This window comes from Strix uralensis, chromosome 3 (genome assembly GCF_047716275.1).
Source record: "Strix uralensis isolate ZFMK-TIS-50842 chromosome 3, bStrUra1, whole genome shotgun sequence".
Classification (NCBI taxonomy): Eukaryota; Metazoa; Chordata; class Aves; order Strigiformes; family Strigidae; genus Strix; species Strix uralensis.
This window is the reverse complement of record NC_133974.1, coordinates 63,087,132-63,109,147: the sequence shown is the minus strand read 5'-3', so window position 1 is coordinate 63,109,147 and position 22,016 is coordinate 63,087,132. Positions and strand designations below refer to the sequence as shown.

General features: G+C 44.3%; 1 protein-coding gene and 1 long non-coding RNA gene across 4 annotated transcripts; one reads left to right on the top strand and one right to left on the bottom strand.

The window, feature by feature from the left end:
* Positions 1 to 157: 157 nt before the first annotated feature.
* On the bottom strand, positions 158 to 15,721 carry LOC141940865 (uncharacterized). Of its 3 annotated transcripts, XR_012628146.1 has the most exons (5): positions 15,594 to 15,721; positions 14,485 to 14,727; positions 5,270 to 5,475; positions 4,183 to 4,287; positions 158 to 2,266 (listed from the first exon to the last, which is right to left on the bottom strand). It is a non-coding gene; the product is annotated as an uncharacterized LOC141940865 (long non-coding RNA). The 3 variants fall into 3 exon arrangements; XR_012628148.1 differs by lacking the exon at positions 5,270 to 5,475; XR_012628147.1 differs by lacking the exons at positions 4,183 to 4,287; positions 5,270 to 5,475.
* Positions 15,397 to 18,502, top strand: CCN2 (cellular communication network factor 2). The gene is made up of 5 exons (XM_074862533.1): positions 15,397 to 15,703; positions 15,803 to 16,025; positions 16,151 to 16,402; positions 16,627 to 16,838; positions 17,166 to 18,502. Exons 1-5 carry the CDS (start codon positions 15,653 to 15,655, stop codon positions 17,460 to 17,462), a joined length of 1,035 nt encoding a protein of 344 aa, XP_074718634.1. The 5' UTR covers positions 15,397 to 15,652; the 3' UTR covers positions 17,463 to 18,502.
* Positions 18,503 to 22,016: the final 3,514 nt, after the last annotated feature.

Sequence of the window (22,016 nt, the reverse complement as noted above, 5' to 3'; positions counted from 1 at the left end):
TGTTCACCTTGGCATTACAAATACGTACACACACACGTACATACATACACATACCTACACAGACCCAAAACCCTCTCCCCAGGAATGTGGCCTTCCCTTTTCAGGTACGTACCAGCAGGAATGCATACACTGAAGAAACAGAGGTGGAAAACAGTCATGTTTTTTCACACAGTCGTTTTTATTCTGCTAGCAGCAGTTCCTTCCTTTTCCAGCCACAGGCAAGAGTTGAATCCAGATGAGCCAAAGGCAGTCTAGGCAGGATGTAAATGAGACCACACCTTCCAAACACCCTCCAATCATAAGGGAAGAGCATGGATGTAAATAAAACCACACCTTTGCTGGACCAGCCTCCTCTTCTTACGTAAAACAGTTTCCATGTAAATAAGACCACTCCCTCAGATGGCCTGCCTATTTCCATTCATGATGAGAGGCATGTAAGCAAGGCCAATCTGTTTTAGAAACTCCTCAGCAAAACTGAGAGGAGTGTAAGTAAGTTTTACCCTTCTCTTGCTCAGAGAAAAGCTAGTTCCTTCTTTGAAAAGCACTCTTTTGCTGTGTGAGGGATACCATGAGCCAGCACAAATCTTTCCTCAGGCTTCCTATCAGGCATTGAAAACTGCTTTATGAACAAATTGTTTGCCTACAGGACATGGATACATGTTTAAGATGTAACTTTTACCTTACACTGACAAGCCTTCTCAGCCTTTACACTGACATTAGATGGGTGCCTTCCTTCCAACTGGGCAGAATTCAAAAAATACAACAATGGAAACAGTGAGATCCTCCTGAATTTTCTCTTATATCTTTCTTTCCACATGCATATCCAAAGCTGATTTTGAGATTTCCAACCCACATCAAATGCAAGAGGCTTGTCCCAAAAGGTAAAGAACTAAACTGCAGCCAGGCTTCAGTATAAGTTTTTCCAGATGTCAGAGTTCACTACAATCATCTTTAAAATTGATTCTGGGTTGGGCCAACAAGCAACATAAGTATCAGTGAAACATTACTGTCACTGGAGACTCATTTAACTACTTGGAAACACTTAAGATGTCTAGGTTAGGAAGACAACTTGAAGGCATTCTGAGAGGAAAAACACAGTTCTCATCTACACTCCTCACAGTAAGAAAGTCCTGGAGAAATGAAATAGGCAGACTTCAACTTCTTAGAACAAGATATATGAGACAGAATGAAAGCGCTTTCAATGGCACACACTTCAGCCAGAAAGGTGGTTTTTAATAAAATTGGGAAAGGGTGTACTGCATTCCCACAGAAATGGTGGAAACACTGATGTTGTCCAAGTTTAGGAAAACAAAATTGTCCACATTTTTGATGTTTGCACCAAAGAAAAAACTACCGCTTTGAACATTTGATGGAAGACTATTAAAGGAAATCATTATTACTATCGTGGCTCCCACCAGTGATACAAGAGGCCAGGATCTGTCAACATTTTTCTTATAAATCCATCTTTCAATAGAGTCTAAATTGGCCTGAAATAGCTAGTTGGGACCAAAATCTGTATTGTGAGATCTCTGGAAGGAAAACTGCATCTGGCTGTTTGTAAAATTCTAGTTTAAAGAGACCGGTGAGAGCGGAAGAGGGAGCATTAGTGGTTAAAGCTATCTGTATTGTTTGTGCCACTTTACAGTGCTAATCAGTGATCAGCAACCAAAAAGGAAGTTTGGAATTGGTGCTGATGAGCATCCAGAAGTCTGCATGCACATTCAGCCATCTCCTCCAGCATTTTCTTCTGAAACATGCAGCTGCCACATAACACAGTCCGTCTCATGATGTATCTGGAGCTTGCATTTCCAAGGACATCCTGGACAAAACCCAGCAAGGACCACAGCAGGAAAAGAAAGATTCTCAAACATTCTTGATCTTCAGCAAAGAATCATTTCATGCCTAGGCTATGTCTAAAATACGATTATTATACTAATTTAACGAACCGGTTTATTAGGCTTAAAGGGTAGCACTCAAACCAAAGGATTAGATGCAGTTTTCCTTTTTTGACCCTGCCCCCCAAAAGTGCCTACCCCAAAGCTGTACACTTTAATAGAAGACAGAGAGGAAGTAACATGAGAAATGCAGTCATACAGCAAGTCCAACTTGGCAGACATTTCATTTTATAGACTGAGAATACTGATTCCCATCCACTGCTCCTGCACCATCGTGCTGTTCAATGGCCCAGGCCTCTCTCACATACATGGAGCACATTCCAGCTTTCCATTTGCTTCTACAGCTTCCATCCACATTTCAACTTCCATAGCTGTAAAAAGGAAAAAGAATCAGTTGTGAAGTCCACTAATGTTTTCCTGTACCAAGATCATTAGGATTTGGGCAAGACAGCAATGGGCCCTGGTACAAAACCCACCACAGGCTATTCTTTCAGTCACCTGTCCATGTGTTTTTCTGCTTTGCAGTGTGTTGATCTTCCCCTCAGCATTTTCCTTTATTGCCACCTGTCCTCCACTTTATGCCACACACCTCCTCTTCCTCACTCTTCCTTCTTCATAACACCCAGCCCCTTCCCAGTCTCCATGTTCTGCCTACCAGTCTTGCACTTAACCTCCACTCTCCTTTCAGCAGCAACACCCTAAAGTCAAACCACCTTACCTGCACTCTCATGAAATATCCATCCCAAGTTATTAGTTCTCCCCTATTTTACCAGATTTTACAAGCTCTTTTATACAAACATGCTCATAATCTGAGCAGCACAAATGGCAAAATCGGGACCCAAGTGTGGTCTCTTCAACACAGAAGCTGTGTTTTACTGTGCATTCCTGCAGCACTCTGCACAACTGGTATGTTTTGCACACTAGTTTACTGTTAAAAATGTATTACCCCATCAATGATGTCTTAAATTTACTAGTTCAACAAATTCTATAAATCCCTTATATTTTAATTAGCTGATTAGTTAGATCCTTTAGAAAGATTGTCACTTAAACTCCTAGGCTTACAACAGAATTATTTTGTGAACAAAATCCATATAACAGTATCTGAGAGAAACTTTGAAACAAAATATTACAAGAGAAAAACTGCAGTTGGTGCGAGACCAATAAACACACTGTAAATTCTGAGGGTTTGCACAAGAAACACTGAGTCGTGAATGACTATTCCAGAAATGGAAAAATAGAGAGTCTCTTGACATCCAAATAGGGCAAGCAGGCAGTGCTCCAACAAACAAATCAGAAGTGGAAAGAGAAAAAATGTCTTCTCGGATCCAAATAGTTTCAAAAATGAAAACAGGGATTAAAAAAGAAGAATTAAAACATGGGAAGCTGAAGCCTATTCCCATATTTTATTGCGCCACTTGAAAGCTAAATGCAGGCTCTGTCCTGATGAGAACCAACATCCTCTGTTTTTCTGTCAGTGTTAGATAAGACTCGCTGGTGCAGATGGGGTTTAAAATAGGATGGGATTTAAATTGGTGCACAGAAAGAGAGGTCATGCCACTTCCTCTTCTTTTTTTAAATGCAAGGATGACTTTTCTAACCTGTGCACTTGGGAGGTGGTAGATCAGGTAGATAAGGCTCCCGTATCAGCTCTTCCCCATGCCAATCTGCAAAGCAGTGAGTATGAAAGAGCAACTGCTGGTAACACGGACAGGTGCTGAATGCTACTGCCCTTTGCTATTAAAGGCAGGAAAACTCCTGAAGGAACAATCTGCACCAGCTCTCAGACCTGCAGGCACCAGCAACGCAGCCCACACTTGAGCCCTCTGAAAAAGTCCCTGGCATGTCACCCTTGTGGGAGATGCTTGAGGGGTTATGGCAGAAACCCAGCTACGACTACTTTGGGGAGTTGTTCAGTGTTAGATCCTTTCTGCAGGGACACTTAGATGAAACTTGATAAACACAAAATGGTCATGAAGCAGCTGTGAGGGGAGGTAAGGCCCTCATGTGCGAGTGCCATCAGAGAACAGTTTAGTACCCTCAGGTCCCCACTCATTCCCTCCTGAACTGTGTCTCAGGAATTCCCCCTGCAACCCCAGCAATGAAAATGTATGACATACAACCCCAGCAATAAAAATGTATGACAGAACTACCATTTCTTTACAAGGAGTGAAGCTTTACCCAACACTCCCAACTACAATGCGTACTCAAGCACAGGACTCAAGTAAAAGCACAGATGCAGAATGACAGCTGAAGGTCTCCAAAGAAGTCATCAGTGATAGATCCCTACCTGTTGGACTCTGTAGCCCATTATCCAACACTGAGCCTTTGAACTACCCAATCCAAGGCTCTGTACTGCAGACATTCACAACAATGGGATTTGTTTCAGGAACAACTACAGCAATAGAAAACAGTAAAACTGCATTACCAAATTTGCTTCTAGACAACAGGCTTTAATGACTCTAAATGAATCATAGGATATTTTTTAAGTTTTCCCTGATGTGGGCCAGAAAATGGATTTCTGCTCCTTGAAGAATACTGGGTTTTCAGACGTCTCTTGAGCCCTACTTACAGTGACAGACATTAAAAAATGTCCCTCAAAGAGAAAATTTTAAAAGTGTTTTTCAGGCTACTCAAGACCAGTAGGTCACTGACACAAAGTGAATTTCAAAGTAAACTCCCCCAATATTTCTCCCCTCCAAAATCAAACCAGAACATTGATATGTTTAAAAACAAAAGAATCCCAAGTTTTTTCTAAGCTTCATATTGCTAAAAATTAATGCAAGCGATGCACAGGGTCTATCTCATCAGGATGCCTCTTTCTAATGAAAACAAACTTCGATTAAAGCTTCCCAGTTGCCCTACAAATTTAAGGAGAAAAGACTATAAATGTTCCTGATTACTTTTTCTCTCAGTTGAGAAAATGATAGGCTGTATAAACTGCAAAAGACAGATGAATAGATAGGCAGGAAGATGTCCCCAACTTTAAACACACTCCCAAAAAAAGCCCCAGAGATCTGAAGGGGATTTTCGTAGCCTGTCTGTAGTTCTGACTGGTTCCCTGAGAGGAAAACAAATATCTGACTGCCTTATATATTCTTGAAAAAAAAAAATCCTGTCATAATTTTTAAGTGTGTTGATCATAGTTTATTTTTAGATCTGACAAACCACAGAAACATCTCCAAAAATATTCTAAAGAAACACAGTGGCCTTTCCAGATTGGAAAGCAGAGATGTTTTAACATCATCCACGCTACTGTACAGGCTGAACAAATCTATAAAGACCCCTCAACGGCCGACCAAAAAGCCTCCCACATTCACCTATACACTGTCCCATAAAAACTTCTCACCTAGGCTAGCAAAGGTAGTCTTAATTACCAGCTCATAGTCAGAAGCAGATCAAGGAGTCACCTATCGAAGAGAGGAGCATTGCTCTGAAGACACAAAAGGAGGTTCATGGGAACCAAAGCTGAAGGCAGTGAGGAGCGATGGCTAGCTTTACCTCTGTTCTTGAGAGGAGGCAATTCACTTAAAACCCAAGTGAAATGAGGAAAGGTGCTGAAAAGGCACTGAGACTCAGACTGCTGTAGGAATGGAAAAATAATGGTCAGGAAAAGGACAAAGCTTCCAAAATGAATAGGGACTTGACACACAAATGATGCAAAAGTAAGTGAATACTTTGCAAGGTGCAAAGGGCAGAGTGGGCAGGGCAGACAGTTTTACCCCACGTGCTCTAGTGATGACAGGTACAGCTGGTCAGACAGAGTGTCACCACCGTCCTATGGTCAATCTGCTGAAGCTATCTATACCTGGGTATTGTATTATGTCTAATAATTATCTCAGCCCCTGTGCTTACTTACTGATCCAAAACTTCCTTCCAAGCAAGAGCAGGCATTAAGCAAGAGGATCTCAGACCCTGGGTCTATTTTCACCAGAAGTCTCCCGACATCAATTCCGTGGCCCTGTATCACATAAATTATGGGTGCTTTACTGTCTTAACCTTTGGAGCTTTTTTCTCTCCACCTTCCCCATTATTTCTATCCTAGTTCTCCCCAAAACTCTAATGCATTGCTTCACTTAGTCTCGGACTCTCAAATATGCTCTAAGTCTTGCAACTATGTTCCTGCTTGGCTTTCTTGGTAAATATCTGTGGGACAGAACTTATTGTTACCTTGGGTTTTGCTGCGGTTTTTTTGGTTTGGTTTTTTTTTTAATAATTAAGTGATGAGAATGTACTGCTCTGTGCTGGTCTGCAGGAAAAGCAGGACAAATGAAGGAATTTTGAGTAAAATCATAACTTTGACAGGATTTGCTCTGATAGCCTTAAACAAAAATTAGACTCCTCATCCATTCATCAACTAATTTGGCTTGAAATACAGCATGTGTGGTGTTCTTGCTGGAATTATACTGTAATAAAATAACCTTTTTCAAATGTCAAAAGTGCATTATGAATCAGCTCTGGACATAATGTAAACTGAAGTTTGCAGGAACAAACCTGTGACCTCTAGCACCAGAAACACACACCTATACTTTTTCAACTGAAAGAATGATTCAATCACACTACAGTAACTATTCTGTCTATTCATCCTACACCATGATGAAGAGTAGAAATAGAAGGGCTAACACATCTAGTCAGTGCTGGATGTCTTAAACCCTCAAAAAGCATTGCTGTAATTTCCCTCAAACTTCAAAATCGTTTTTTTCTTTCCTGAAAAGAATAAAGTGATGAAAACAGAAAAGCCACAGAAAGGGTTCTGAAATTACAAACCATGTAATGCTAGTTTTGCTCTTGATTTTGTCTTAGTACACGTATTGATTCTTCAAATGTTATGAAACAAACACAATCTTGACACTGTACTTTGCAAAAGCACTCTAAGCAGGGTCTAGGTTTTTACACTGTTAGGTGCCTGCCTTTTTATTGTCTTCTTTTACACACTCACATTTCATTGCCAATTTCCTCAACAAACGTTCTAGGAAAAAAGCTCTGACAAATCAAGGTGAAAGTGCTTTAGGGAGGGTGGGACAGAAGTGCAGGTATCTTTAAAAGCGATTTATGTGACACTGTGACACTGACTCAGGTCAGTGTTCTCCAGGTTTTTATTACTGCAAGAGTCCAGGTGAGTGCAATAAACTGTGGTACAACCTTCAGTATATTTCTGACTTTAATTCCTGCTACACTGCAAGCACCACTGGAACTAAGGGAAAATTTCGAAGTTGCTCTGATTTGTTAAATTTTATCTTTTTCTGTTTCCATTTTTATCTCCAGTTAACTCCCTGACCTTGTAACAACCATCCCTAAGAAAAAACAAGAAATGTTGAGGTTTAGGCACAAGTTTGCCAAATGTATAAATATTTTTGTTATCTTAGATGTTTATTGTTGAACAAAACCAGCCTTGCATTCCTTGAGACTTTCAATATACTTAACATAGTTCCATTCAAACCTAGATACATTACCTCCCAAAAGCATAAACAAATTCCTTCTGTCTTATTTGGAAACTGGACCATTAATTCTCTTTTTTTGTGTGTGTATGTTAGGCACAAGGTTGTGGAACAGGCATTGAATTCAGCAATATACTACACACAAAGAATGGGGATTTCTCCCAGGTTCCTTTTGTTGATAGTTCAACAGTCCAGGAATCACAGATGTTCAAAAAGCACAGAAAAATTTCACAGAATCACAGAATCATCTAGGTTGGAAAGGACCTTGAAGATCATCTAGTCCAACCATTAACCTAGCACTGACAGATCCCAACTACACCATATCCCCAAGCGCCATGTCAACCCGAAAGAATTGCTTTCCTTCCCATCCTGCTTTCACCATTAAAATCAAAATAGCACCTGCTTGACATATTTTCCTCTGCATCCTAAAATAACACATTTAGCAATACACAGCATTGTTAGTTCTCATGATAGGTCACAGAAAAAGAAATGTCATTTTTGCATTTCTCCTTTAATTCTGCCTTTTTCCTCACTGACTCTGTCTCATTACTGATATGCTCACTCAGATCTGGAGGATTTTATAAAAGAAAATGTGCCCGATTCTCTCCTTTCCGGTTGCTTTCCTGCTTATTAAGTAGTTCCTGAAAACTACTTCATTCTCTCCCAAAAATTGTTGACTGGGTTGTTCAATGATAAAACTCCCCAACACAGTCCCAAAAAGCAAGAAACATGTAGTCATTCCACCATGCCCCTCAGCACAGCCTGTTGCTGAGCGCAGTGGGACAAAGACAGAGACTGGCATCTGAAGGTACTTAGAACAAGAACGCCCAGATTTCACTGCAAGACACATCTCTCTTCTTCTGGCAAATGAGTTCGCCCGTGGTTGAACAGACCCGAACACTGTTTCTCAGTGGTAAAACGCTGTGAAGGCGGTGGGAAGGAAGCTGCCAAGCCCACCTCATCCTTGGCTGGTTCACTTACACTGCTCTCCTCACACACCATTTCCTCCACTTCCTTCCGTGTCCTCCCCCCAACCCTTCCCACACAAACACATACGTGCACCTCTCTCTTCAGCCCTATTTCCCTTTCCCGCTCAGCACCACGCTGGTTGTCTCTGGGTGCAGGCTCAAATCCGGCACATGGGTGGGAAGCTGACAAGAGGGATAAGCCCCTTTCCACCCTCTCGTCATGCTGCACTACTCCAAAATCCCAGCCCACTCCTCTCACTCTCACACCGACATCCCCACCTCTGTCCACATCCCTCCTCCTCAAAGATGCCCCAGGCCCACTCTCAGGGCAGGAGGGTGGCTGACAGTCGCGCTGCGACCGCAGACCACTCACTGCAAAACCAGCTGTGGTCACACACAGGACGAGAGGGTAACCCCGCAGCTGGGGTCCAGGTGTGAGGAACGTGTCCCCCTTCCCCATCCTCACTGCACAGGACCCGCAGAGAGTCCAGCTACTCGTGTTAAGCAGAGAGGATTTCACCAACAGTCCCACAGGAACAACCCTTTTCTACCAAGTTGGCAAAACTTTCCTTGCTGTGTCCTCTGCCTTGCAAAGACGCCTTGCCTCTGCTTAGCATTCTTCCTTCATTAGCAAATAGTCCTAACGTGGGAAAAGCCTTTCATCAGAACGACAGGGATTTTGCAAGTACTGTACAACTCCCACATGTCACCTTCTCTCCTGAGGCAGCAAAACAATTCAGTCACACTCCCCTTACATCTGGACAGAAAAACTGGTTGGAATGAATAAGAAAAACAGCGTGGTTTTGCGATGCAGTGAACCATTCAGCTTGTCCCAGCTGCAGAAACCCTCCAGCTTCTTCCTCCAACCAGCCCTTTCATTCCTAGCACATCCGCTCTGCTTTTGCACCCCTTCTTCTCCCGGTAAGGGGCTGGCCAGGGCACGCACCTGGAATACCAGACTTGCCTCTGTGGCTCTTTGGGCAGCACAGTCCTTTCCAAACTTCTACTCCCCCCTGTGGCAGCTTGATGGCAAAAAAGAAATACGAAGCACGCTTCCCAAGTCACGTACTCTACCGTCACTTTCTGCAAGCCATTTATGAAGAAAAAAAAGACATGGAGTGAAGGCCTAGGCGAGGTCTCACTGAATTTAAGATGGTAAAATAAGAAAGCTGTTCCTGGGGAATCTGAAATTCAACCCTCTGTATCTTGTGAGTGACATAAGCAGAAAGAAAAAGATGTGGCTAGTTCATATATGCTTTTAAAACTCACCTGAAATTTTTGTATTACAAAGTTCCTAACTCACAGGGTGAACACTGGTTAGATTTTAAAGTACCTTGCAAATCCTAGGTAATGAAAAAAGGCAACTGATTAATTGTCCTTTCATCCCATGTCATAATTGAATCTTAAATAATCATACAGATCTACCATGCTATTAAGGTTAGACTATTCCACAAGATCCATCACAGGCAACTTCATAGACCAATTTTCATAAAGACCCCATTGTCCAAAATGGTCAAAACAAACACCTAGGTACAGTAAAAACCTAACCTTGATTTCTATTTAAATCCTTTAATAAATGGAGTAATATGCTCAGAAACACTTGCTGTTAGTGTGAATCCTACCACTTTTACAACTTCATGCTTATTACTTAAAAGCCGCTCATCACCAAGACATTTGTAGCAACATGGTTGTAAACTCCAGACCTGGGACCACTGTCTTTTAAAACTAAGTTTCCTCAATTAGTTCCTGCAGGAAATCAAAATATCTTAGAAATGTCCCCACTTCCCTAACAACGCACATTTCTTGGAGTATCTGCTTTTCTCAGCTCCATGTGAAAAACGGTCTGACAGAGAATTTCCCACCAAGACCAGAAAGATTAGCAGTGTAAGATGGTTTTCAGACCTGGTCCCGTAGTTGCTAAATTTCACACACATTCACGGGTCAATAAGGAAGCCACCTTGGCTGTTGTAGGTTACATCCTAGTTTCCCCGTCTGCGTCACTTGTACAGATGTATTTACACAGGTCACATACCACACATCACTTGCTAAAAAAACAGCCAGCCTAGCTGGCAGCTGAACCATGGGGAATCATTTTCCTGAAAATCAAGCTATCTCTAAAATCCTAATACGTCAATACGTCGAGGACATTACGTTCCTTTGTAGGTCAGCTGATGCAGCGTGCTTATCAAGTCCTCCAGAGGCACTACAGACCTATACAATAACCCAACTCCTCCACTTTCTCAGGAAGGCCTGTGTAAACAGAAAAGCCCATGCTACACTATACCAAGGTCAGTGAACTCAGGTTGCATCAAAAAGGGGACAAATTTTACAGACAGTAATCTCTTTCTCCCCAAAGTAAACACTCTATTCACCATCCCCGAATGCAGAAATATCAATCCTACCCTATCGGACAACATGGACAAATGTATCCCACCGTATCTCCACAAGCCTCTACTTCTCCAGAGCAGCTACAACATAAATTAAGAGATCCCATAGTTTACAGCAGAGCAAACTGTGTTTGTTAAGTGAAGTCCCTAATCTGGTTAAGTCTTAATTAAACATCGATGTCTCTCAGCTCGGGGGAAAAAACCCACAAAACCTCAAAATTTACACTGACAGCTCCTGAGAGAAGCAGGTTGAAAAACTGAAAATAAAATCACATGCATTTTAGAATAAGCAGATCTGATTCATTCCTGCCCACATAAGGCATGACAGAGTGGGAGGAAGTGATCTGCCAGCTGTTTTCCACGTGGTTCCTCTAAGAGACAGACCTCAAAGGATTTCTGGTGGATGTTCTGAATCAAGTCCCTGGCCACGTTTCCTCTCCAGCCAGTGACACTTACTTTTTTAAGAATTGTTAACCATTTATAGGACAATTGTCAAAGGAGTGGTTAGTGACTCACTGCAGTCCTACATTAGCTGCCTTACTACTGCAAGAGGTTGTGAACCTCAGTGAAATCTGAGAAATAAACAACTGAAAGTCTCTTCCCTCCTTACTCAGCCTTGCGAGCTGTGGAAGGGCTCTGAGCTTCCCCACAAAAAACTAAGATACAGCCAGCCTCTGCAAAGATGTAGTGAATGCTGCTCCCTACAGTGCTGATAAGATCTATGGCAAATTTTTCAGAATAAAATCAGATATACTGAACCTGAGGCTCGGTAGGTAAAGGACCTTTGGCTTTATGCTACTTATAATCTCTGTTTCATACAAATAGTTTTACATGTGCTTTGAACGCTCATTTAGATTATTCTACTTCCAGTAATCACTTTGCTGCTTTAAGACCACACACACTCCTAAAAATCTCCAGCTACTTTTGAAGAATGAAGCCAAGAGCTTAAAGCAGCATTCTCAGTGGCTCTAGAATTAACAAAATATTACATGTTCGAACATAAAGAACATAAGTTTCTGAAAACAACAGAACTCAGATCTGCTAACGGGAATCACATCTGATGGTTTTGCTTTACTCATACTGCTGAGCAGCTTTAGCTCAATCGACTTGGACTTCTCCAGTCCAAGTATTTTGATGGCCAAGAGTGCATTCAGTGAATCTGCCCAACTGACGCTAGCAGAGAATCTGACCCAGTATCACGAGGAACTTGGACTAGGTCCACGAGTTCAGCAGCGAACATTTCCATAGGCCCTATGCCATCCACTGCACCGCCCAGCCTTCTCATTCTGGTCCACTTTGGAGAAGAGCTAATGCCTCTCATTGGTAAGATTAGCTGACGTGAACTGCCACGGCTCCAAGGCGGAAGCCTTGCATGACGTGCCTCACGCTAACAAAGCAAATCAAATGGCACAACGTGGATAACTTGCTTGACAGCTCCTGGGAAATGAAGTTTTCTATTTTGCTTCGCCTTTGTTGATTCATGCGCTCACGCGTCTCTCCAAAAAAGGATGAGTAAAAGCCCAGCAAGTAGCCTACTTCAGAGCACTTGCTATGCCTACAGATACGTAGAGCAAGTTACCAGATGACTTCTAAGAAAGACAAATACCGGGCAACCACATTTATGATGGAATAAATCTCTTTATTTTTATTCTGTGTCAATTTCTGAGCTAGCAGAGTAGGTCTTGCTTGGAATCTGCATTTTAAGCAAAAGCCTACTAACGTAACTTTAACTAGACCTCTCAGGGTTTTGAGATATATTTATTACAATTTTTAAGAAATATCCTGGTGAGCATTTTGGGAAAAGAACTAACTGGCACACTAAACCCGAGGCAAGCCAGAAATGTCTGAAGCCAGCTACAAGCCTATCACGATGATAAACAGCTCAGGGTCCAGATGTCCATATATGGCAAGACTTCCTATAAGACTGACAGTACTGTATGTGCATTGCGTATGGTTGTTGGATCAGATTCACATTCCTCGGGTATGTTTCTCTGGGAGCTTTTGATTTCCGCTTTGAGGGCTGGCTCAGACCTCCAATTGCTCTTATAAAAAAATATCTGTGACTGAAAGTTGAAAATGTGCAAGATTCTTTCTTTAAGTACACAAACACTCCAAGTCTAGCCACTTTCCTGTAGTCTTGCCAGGTTTTCAGTATGTCTGATACCTGATCAAGTGACTTTTTGGGGGGAAGGAGGAAAAAAAAGAAGGAAAAACACAAGAGAGGAATGCAGCATATCCACACCTGTACTTTTTACAAGACTTCACCAAAGGAACTACACCAACTGAAACTGATGTAGACACACACATACCGTATATAGATGTGTAAACAAGACTGCAAGGCCGGCATAGTGAATTCCTAGTTTCAGCAGAAAAAATATACAATCTTAAAAGCATGTGCTGTATAAACACCTGCATGGAAGACCAAATTAGAGCATTTTAACCATTTTATGCATCCATGTCAAGATGTATTTCTCCAACCCGTGACATATTGTCATCAGAAAGGATAAGCTGAAGACTGAGTGGATTCTGAAAGAACTACGTTTCCTTCCAGGTTCCCTTCACCCCCGTGCACACAAACACACGCACAAGCGAACTACCCGATGAGTCACATCTGACAGCACAGCAACCAAAATGACAAAAAGGCAAACCTGACAGAACTCTGATTCTTGCCCACTTTCACGGGCTGGTACAACTTGTAATTCAGTGGGCTAATGCCCGATTCACAGTGGTGCAAGACCAGAATTAGTTCTGAAGTCCAAATGCCTATTTAAGCCTTTTTTCTCAGGGCAGCAAGTGGATGGGGCTTGCTGTACTTGGCCCGCAGTGTGAGGACTTAGGACAGATTTATCCTTTAATTTTGGATTTCCTGGCTTTCTGGTGGTTTGTTACTTTTAAACATACTTTTTCTGTCAGTGAGATTCTTAGGTTTTGTTTAATAAAATTGTTTCTCTGAAAAAAACCTCTTACATGGAAAGTTATAAAACATGTCTAGAGCCTCTCTCTCTCTCTGATGTTCTCCTACCATATTTAGGCATTTAAAAAAGGCATTCTGTTTACCTGGTTACATTTGCATTTTGGTATGCATGTCATACATAGTTTGGTACACATATTATTTACCCACCACTGAGGCCATTGGAGTCCTTCAAGTAAAGACAGATTTTGGGAGGCCTCAGGGGTTTGGGAACATATATTATTTACCATAACTGTTCCTCTGAGATTTTTTTTTCTTTCAGAGCCAATCTCATTTCTTTAAAAGGAGAATTTCAAGTAGAAGAAATGACATCCAAAAGACTTTACTGGCCAAACTACAGTGCTGGCAGAATATAAATAACAGTTTTACAGTACAATATATCCTACTGGGGCTTTACGTGAAAACGTTTCTTTTTCCCTCAAGAACCCTATGTATACATATTGCTGCATCACAGCATGGAAGTATGCCTACATATGGAGGGACAGAAAGAAGGGGGGTTATGGCAGTGGGAGAAAGCCTACATGCAAAAGGTGGTATCTTTTAAGATATCCATCTGATTTTGGTTTGCCTAACAAGATGCATAAAGCCGGTCTCTCATTAAACACTAACATACTTCTACAGGTCAAAAGCCAAAATGCTGGCATTCCTTTCGTTAAAGCTGAGGTCAAACAACATGACATCACTGAATATTCAAATGATACATGGAGAGGTGGGGGAAGGAACCATCCTCCTGGTTAAAGGGGAAAAAAGAGGAAAACCTTAACAGTTATCTGCAGTGATTTAATACAAGCCACAATGCTTTGGTCTTGGGTTCGGACAAATACAAACCACAACGTTAAGGTTTTGTCTGAGTGCGGTGGCACGCCATTCTCTCCTTGTTGTAACGCGCGGTGGACCATCAGCAAGGTTGGGAAGCAGGGATGTGCGAGGAACGAGGAACGTGTTGCTCAGAAATGACAGCTGCACACAGGCAGTGGGAAAATAATAGCCACTTCTTCCACGCTTCAGACTCCGTCCGCTGTGCCAAATATTTCAGAGTAAACAGGCACTCTCTCTATTCATAGAGAGCATCTATTAGGGAAGGAACACATTACAAATACTCCGTATGATTCAGTGGTACACAGAGTCAATTTATACCCGTTAGCGTAATTATACCTTTTTTTGGTGGTACCAAAGCGCCGGGACCGTTCGCCGCCGGGCACCGGGCACCCCGGGGCGAGGGCCCCGCCGGCCGCCCCCGGGGAGCTCAGGCCACCCCCAGACCACCGCCTCCCGTTCCCTCTGCCCGGGGAAGGACGAGGGGCGAGCGGGGAGAACTGAGGAAGGGAAATAACGGATTCCCCCGGCCGCCCCTGGCAACCGCCCCCCTCGCCCCTTCCCGCCGGACCCGCCGCCCGCCTAGAAATAACGCGCTGCCGCGGCGGGGGGGGAGGCGGCGGAGAGCCGCTGGCAGCGGAGGTGACTCGCACTTAAAAAACATCAGGTTGAAAAAATGAAAAATAAAAAGACGGGGGGTCGGTGTGGGGGGCGTGTGCGTTGGGGGGGGGGGGGGGGGCGCAGACGGAGGAATGCGGGAGTCAGGGGTCAGGGCCGCTCCGGGGCGGCGGCGGCGGCGCGGGGCGGGGCGGGCGGCGCGGCGCGGCGCGCAGGAATGCGCGGAATGTCGCTGTTTGTCCGCGGCCCCATTCAGCCCATTGGCGAGGCCGCGCCGCCGCCGCGTATAAAGGGGCGCCCGCCCCGGCAGTCCGCAGTCGCACAGCCACTCTCCCGCCGGGCTCGCAAGGAGCGGAGCGGAGCGGAGCGGAGCGGAGCAGCACCGAGCAGCAGCCGCCGGCCCAGCGCCCACCGCGACAGGCCCCGTCCGCGCAGCCAGCGCTGAGGAGATTCGCCCGGCGGGAAACTCTCCTCTCGCCTCACCTCGGCTCACCTCACCTCACCTCATCTCTCCGCCCCGACGCCGCTGCCCGCCTGCCCACAAGCCGTCGACCGCCGCGGGATGGCCCCCGCCAGCTTCGCCGTAGCCCTTCTCCTCGCCCTCCTCAGCCCGGTAAGTGCCGCCGCCCGCGGCGCCGCCGCCCCTGCCCCGGCCGGTGCGGTGCCGGCGGCGGCCCTGACGCCCCCTCTCCCCGCTCTCTCCCGCTGGCAGGAGGCGCAGGGCCAGGAGTGCGGCGGGCAGTGCCAGTGCGGCGCCGGGCCCGGCCCCACCTGCCCCGCCGGCGTCTCCCTGGTGCCCGACGGCTGCGGCTGCTGCCGCGTCTGCGCCAAGCAGCTGGGCGAGCTCTGCACCGAGCGCGACCCCTGCGACCACCACAAGGGGCTCTTCTGCGACTTCGGCTCCCCTGCCAACCGCAGGATCGGCGTCTGCACCGGTGAGTGGGGGCCGGGGCTGCCGCCCGCCGGGGCCACCGGGACGGGGTCCCGCCGCGCAGGGGGTGAGGGAAGGGGGAGGCCGGAGCTCCGGCCCGCCTCACCCTCCGCCTCCCGCCCCTCGCAGCTCGGGACGGCGCCCCGTGTGTCTTCGGCGGGATGGTGTACCGGAGCGGCGAGTCCTTCCAGAGCAGCTGCAAGTACCAGTGCACCTGTCTGGACGGGGCGGTGGGCTGCGTGCCCCTCTGCAGCATGGACGTCCGCCTGCCCAGCCCCGACTGCCCCTACCCGCGCCGGGTGAAGCTTCCCGGGAAGTGCTGCGAGGAGTGGGTCTGCGACGAGGCCAAAGAGCAGACCGCCGTGGGACCCGCCCTCGCTGGTGAGGGGGGTCCCTCTGCGGACGGGAGCCCGGGGGGAAGGGGCACCCTGCGCGGAGGTCAAAGGCGGTAGGGCGGGTTGACACGGGGCACCCTGGCAGCTGGAGCGCTGCAGTAAGTGGAGTCACCCCACAGATAAGCGTGGCTGCCTCAATTTCTCGGGAAAGGGAAGAGTGCCTTTAGCAGGTCAGGCAGTGGCCTCATCTCGGTTGTCTGTCTCCCACAGCTTACAGACTGGAAGACACTTACGGTCCGGACCCAACAATGATGCGTGCCAACTGCCTGGTGCAGACCACGGAATGGAGTGCTTGCTCCAAGACCTGTGGCATGGGCATCTCGACCAGGGTCACCAACGATAATGCCTTCTGCAGGCTGGAGAAACAGAGTAGACTCTGCATGGTCAGACCTTGTGAAGCCGACCTGGAGGAGAACATCAAGGTAAATAATCTTATCTTTACGTACAATCTACTAGGATGCTTCCATCCACTAGCAAAAACCCAGTGTCTTACCAAAAAATGTGCAGTTCTGACAGGCAGTCAGTTTCAAGTGGTGTACCTTGAAATCTGAGTTTTGCCTTAGTGGTGAATAGTTCACAATTAAATGTCCTTAACTTCCTCTTGTGCCGTATTATGGCACTATGTAAGACACTCTTGTCTAATGAAAATATAACAAGGATTAGCCTGTCTGCTTGCCCTTAGCTTGCAAGCTTAGTGCTGTGTGAAAGCCTGCCTTCTAAACGTTTTGTATTCACTTATATCCTAACAGAAAGGCAAAAAGTGCATTCGCACCCCCAAAATCTCCAAGCCCATCAAGTTTGAGCTGTCTGGCTGCACCAGCGTGAAGACCTACAGAGCTAAGTTCTGTGGTGTCTGCACTGACGGGCGCTGCTGCACACCCCACAGAACAGCCACCCTCCCCGTGGAGTTCAAGTGCCCTGATGGGGAGATCATGAAAAGGAAAATGATGTTCATCAAGACCTGCGCGTGCCACTACAACTGCCCTGGAGACAATGACATCTTTGAGTCTCTGTACTACAGAAAGATGTATGGAGACATGGCATAAAGCCAGAAGGAGACGCTAACTAGATTCTCAACTTGAACTGATTTGCATCTCATTTTGTAAACATGATTCAATAGCACAAGGTATTTAAATCAGTTTTGTTTTTTTTTTTAATTTCAACAAACTGCTCCATGAGACTTAAGACAATTTTTCTACTGACCCCAAATGGTGGTTTGAAGAAGAAGGTAAAACGGACAGTGGGACCACAGCAAGACACAGCTTCAGAACACGTTCATGAGGTGGTGTGAAGGGGTTAAGGGAAATAGGCAGGAAAAACAAGTTCAAGCAAATGTTCCCTTAATGTGGTACAGCCTGCTTCATCTAGTAGTGCAATTGAGAAGGAGACCCTTAGCATGTTTGCTGGCGCTGGTTTAGTGACAGCAACAGCTGGGATGCAAACCCTCACCCAGCAAAGTGCTGAGTAGAAGGTGTTCTGTTAGTCAGGACAGTAATGTTTCAGCTCTGACGCTCTGATTCATATGGCTTGGTCAACAAGAATCAGAATCATGTCTATTAGACTGGACAGCTTGTGGCAGTTAATTTACCTGTAACAAGCTACTTTTTATTAATATTGTAAATACTGTGTGTATATATATTTGTACAGTTATCTAAATTAATTTAAAGTTTTGTGCCTTTGTTTAATGCTTTGAAATTTCAATGATAGCCTTCTGTTTTGGAACAAGATAGGTAGGATTTAAAGCTTGTTTGACAATGCATTCAAAGCATGAAATAGATACTCTAGTGGAAATTGTTCAGATGGGGCCAAACAGTGAGTTGACATCAAGATGGAGATTGTTAGGGTTGAGGTGTCTGTATCCTTACAAAGCATTCATCTGGCAAAATACATTTACTTTCACTTTATTGGACAAGTGGCTTTAAGAAAAACGTCTCTTCTGTAGCTCATCAGTCTTTCCACTTGAGCATTTGTTTCTTTCTTTGACTATGGCTCTTTTTGGACAGTTTATTTGTTGAGAAGTGTGACCAAAAGTTACATGTTTGCACCTTTCTAGTTGAAAATAAAGTATTTATATTTTTTATATAAATGGCTTGGTATTTCATTTACCTTTAGTTTTCACTATTACTTTACATATTCCTAATAGGGCTTGGCTTTGCACTAGGTGAAAATCAAGTAATGTGTGGTTGGGTGTTATGTCCAGAAGCACATACGCTTATGAATAAGCTAATGATTTGTGGCTACTTATTCTATTACTAGTGACCAACTGTAGTTCGTTACTCTTCTGAATTCAGAATAGAATGCAGGGCCAGGCTTGCTTTGCCCAGCCTGGTATTGTATTAGAAAGTGCAGCAGGTTCCTCTTGTATCACATGTGGTGGCTTTAAAATGAGCCAGCTGGTCACCATAGTATTCAACTCCTGCTGTAATACTCTGTGCAACATGCTTAATTTCACTGAAGTGTTCCACTGGTTAAGATTTGTTTTCAAGTAAGGCAAGGAAAATGTTTTTAAAATGTCTGCGTTGAAGTGTCTCCTGACTCTAGAGTCAAATCCAGAATTCCAAGATTTGGTAAAATTCTCAGTGGAGAGCTGGTGAGTTGTATCATAAAAATCACAGAATAATACAGGTCATAAGGGGCCTCTTAAGATCTTCTGATTCAACCTTCATGCAGAGTAGGGCTAGCTTAGTTGTGGTTTCACTTGAATTAAGACCTTAGTACGGAATGGTAGACAGAGCACTGAACTCAGATGGCAAATACCTGAGTTATCTTCCTACTTGATGTCAGGGCAAGTCATTTTACATGACAGTTCTGTCTGTAAAGAGTCCATTGATTCAAACTCTTGCAGGCCCACAGAGGGGAAGTGTTGTAAGAGCTACACATTTTGATAATGGTCCAAACATTCTTCTCAGATAAGCAAAAAACAGTAGGACAGTTGTGAATCACTTGCCTCATCCCCCTAAAGCTAAAAGGAAAGCCTCCGTCCTGGGCTAGGTCCTACATTAATAACAGACTTTTTTTTGTCCCTTTATTAAGATGAGGGGATTCTCTGAATTTAAAATTAACCTTTGCACTAGAAGCATTAGTTCTTGTTTTCAGAAAAAACACATACTCTCCAACAAGAATCCTTTTCAGGCAAACAAGTTCAATCTGGAATTTCCTGGTGGTGAAAGCGTGTTAGCTTACAAAAATGTCCATCCTTCCTGAGCACCTTCCAATCCCATTGATTTCAGCTAGCATTTAGCAGCGAATCAGTGTAACACCAGCTTTGCCTAATGGTAGACAGCAGAGCCCTAAACTAATGGGAAGTCAATGGGAGTTTTGCCAGTGGCCTCACCAGGCTTTGCACAAGGCCATAGAAGCATTTCCCCTTCCTCTAAAAAATACGAGGAATTCTCCTGGCATGAGAAAGTGGCTTTCTGTGTCCCATATGAAATAGTTTTGGGTAGCCTCTGGCTCTTATACTCCCTGAGACTTTCCAGCATTTTTTCTCTCTCTATTTTTTTTTTTTTCCAGGTTATGAATATGATGCAGCCATTCAGTTCACCCGGGAAACACTTCAAACGCTCATACAACCACAAGGACTGGTTGTCTGACCGCTACTGTGGCTCCACCCCCAAATAACAAGAAAACTGTCATTTCTAGTTCCAGCAAGGACAGGACGTACATGGAATTCATTCGCAGCCATCAGTATAGAAGCTCTCAGCATCAGAACAGAAGGCACAATGTACCTGGCAGGTTGGGATTAATGCCCCTAAGAGATGGGTTGTTTATGATGCCGCTCAAGCCTGTTCATTAACAGCTCTGTCCTGCGTTCTTTTGCAAATTGATATCAGACATTATAATGAATGGCCATTCTTTGTCACATCGACCTCTTGAGCCTCATCACCAGCTCATGCGATTCACTCGGGTTCCAGTCCCAGTCCTCTGCGGCGTGGGCTGTATCTCAGACACCTGAGCTGCACAGCGCAGCGGCCTCCCCGGGCACTGTCCACCAGCTGTGTCTGGCAAGGCGAGGCTGCAGGGCCAGAGAGCAGCAGCAGGGCTCTAGTTTAGGAAGGGCCATCTGTACTTAAGCATCCATGAAGGGGCTCCCCCAAAACAGCTCGGGACCACGACCTTTGCTCCTTTGCCTGGTAATGCGGTGGTGCAGCTGCCTTGCCTGCCATCTGACAAATGATCACACTGCTTTGCAGGCCAGCGGAGAAGGACGGAAGAGGCCTCCTGTCAGAATATTTTAATGGTGGTTTGCTGTTGCCACTGTGAATTACAATAAGGAAGGATGCTACACATGCAAATCTGTTTAACAAGTTGTTACTCTCCCCTGAGCATATCAAGGATCATAAATCTCAGCTATCACTCATTATAATGATTTGCACTCCTATTTTTTTCCAGGAACACATGTAGTCTTCTGACAGAAGCCTGCATTTTATACCATTTCGAAGGTGTTAGACCTCTGAAAGTTTTATCTCTGAAGGTAAAGAAATTTAAATGCTTTGTTGTAAGGTCTCCCAGAGGTGTGGGTAGGCGTCATACTGTTTGTAAGACTTTCTTTCAAAGGTATCCTGGGAAAAAAGAGCCCTTGTGTGGAATTTGTGGCATCTTAAATGATGGTTAAAATGTGGGCCTTTCAACCGTAAAGATATTTCCTGATTTCATTCTTTGTGCCTAAGACGCATAGATGCAAGAATAAAAACTTGACTTCAAAAGTCCAAAGTCCCTCATATGGGATAGAACATTGGTTCACATTCCTTCCAGAAATTGTTTTGGATGTTTGCATCCTCAGAAAATTGTGCTGGTTTGCTACTGTACTTTTAAAATCTTTTATTCATATATGAAAGTATATTCATTCAAATGACTAGCTCCTTAAAATGAATCTCCAGCAATATTAATAATACAGTTGGTAAAGGACCACTGTAAAGTCAATACTAATTTAATAAATGTTACTCAATTAATCATTAAACAGGAATTCAGGGTGGCTGGAGACCAGAGTATCAAATAATTTGTGAAATAACTCTAAGCCATTGTACTTCAGATTTTTGTACCATAACACTTTTGCATGGATTTGCAGCTTAGCTTTCTAACACAATACAGATGTGAACAACAGACACGGATTATAGCCCTTTCATATGAAATAGGCTCTACTCTCCAGATGGAAATTTGTCAGATTCCTCAGAGCTAAGAAACATCCAAAAGACACTAGTTAAGAAACTCTTCAAGAATGAGCCACTTTTAATGATCCGTAACCACACAGGAACAAATAAGTCTTTGAACAGTATCCAGTTGTTTGTCTCACAAAGACAAGGGACTCAGCTGAGAAAACTGTCTTTTGGACACCTCTAGAAATAGCATACTCTTAACTAGATCATCTGTAGTTTTTTCATGTAGCATAGCTTTTTCAGACATCACACTTGAAGAAAACCCTTGTACCATTACACTGAAAAGGACATTAAATGTAAGAAGGAATAGTAATATTCTTACCTAAACTTATAATAAATTAACCATTCTGACCTTGCATCCTGCCACCAAAAACCTCAGTTCTTTAAAAACAGTGCTTAAATGTGGCTTTAACTGATGTTATAGTCTGCCTACATATGGAAGTA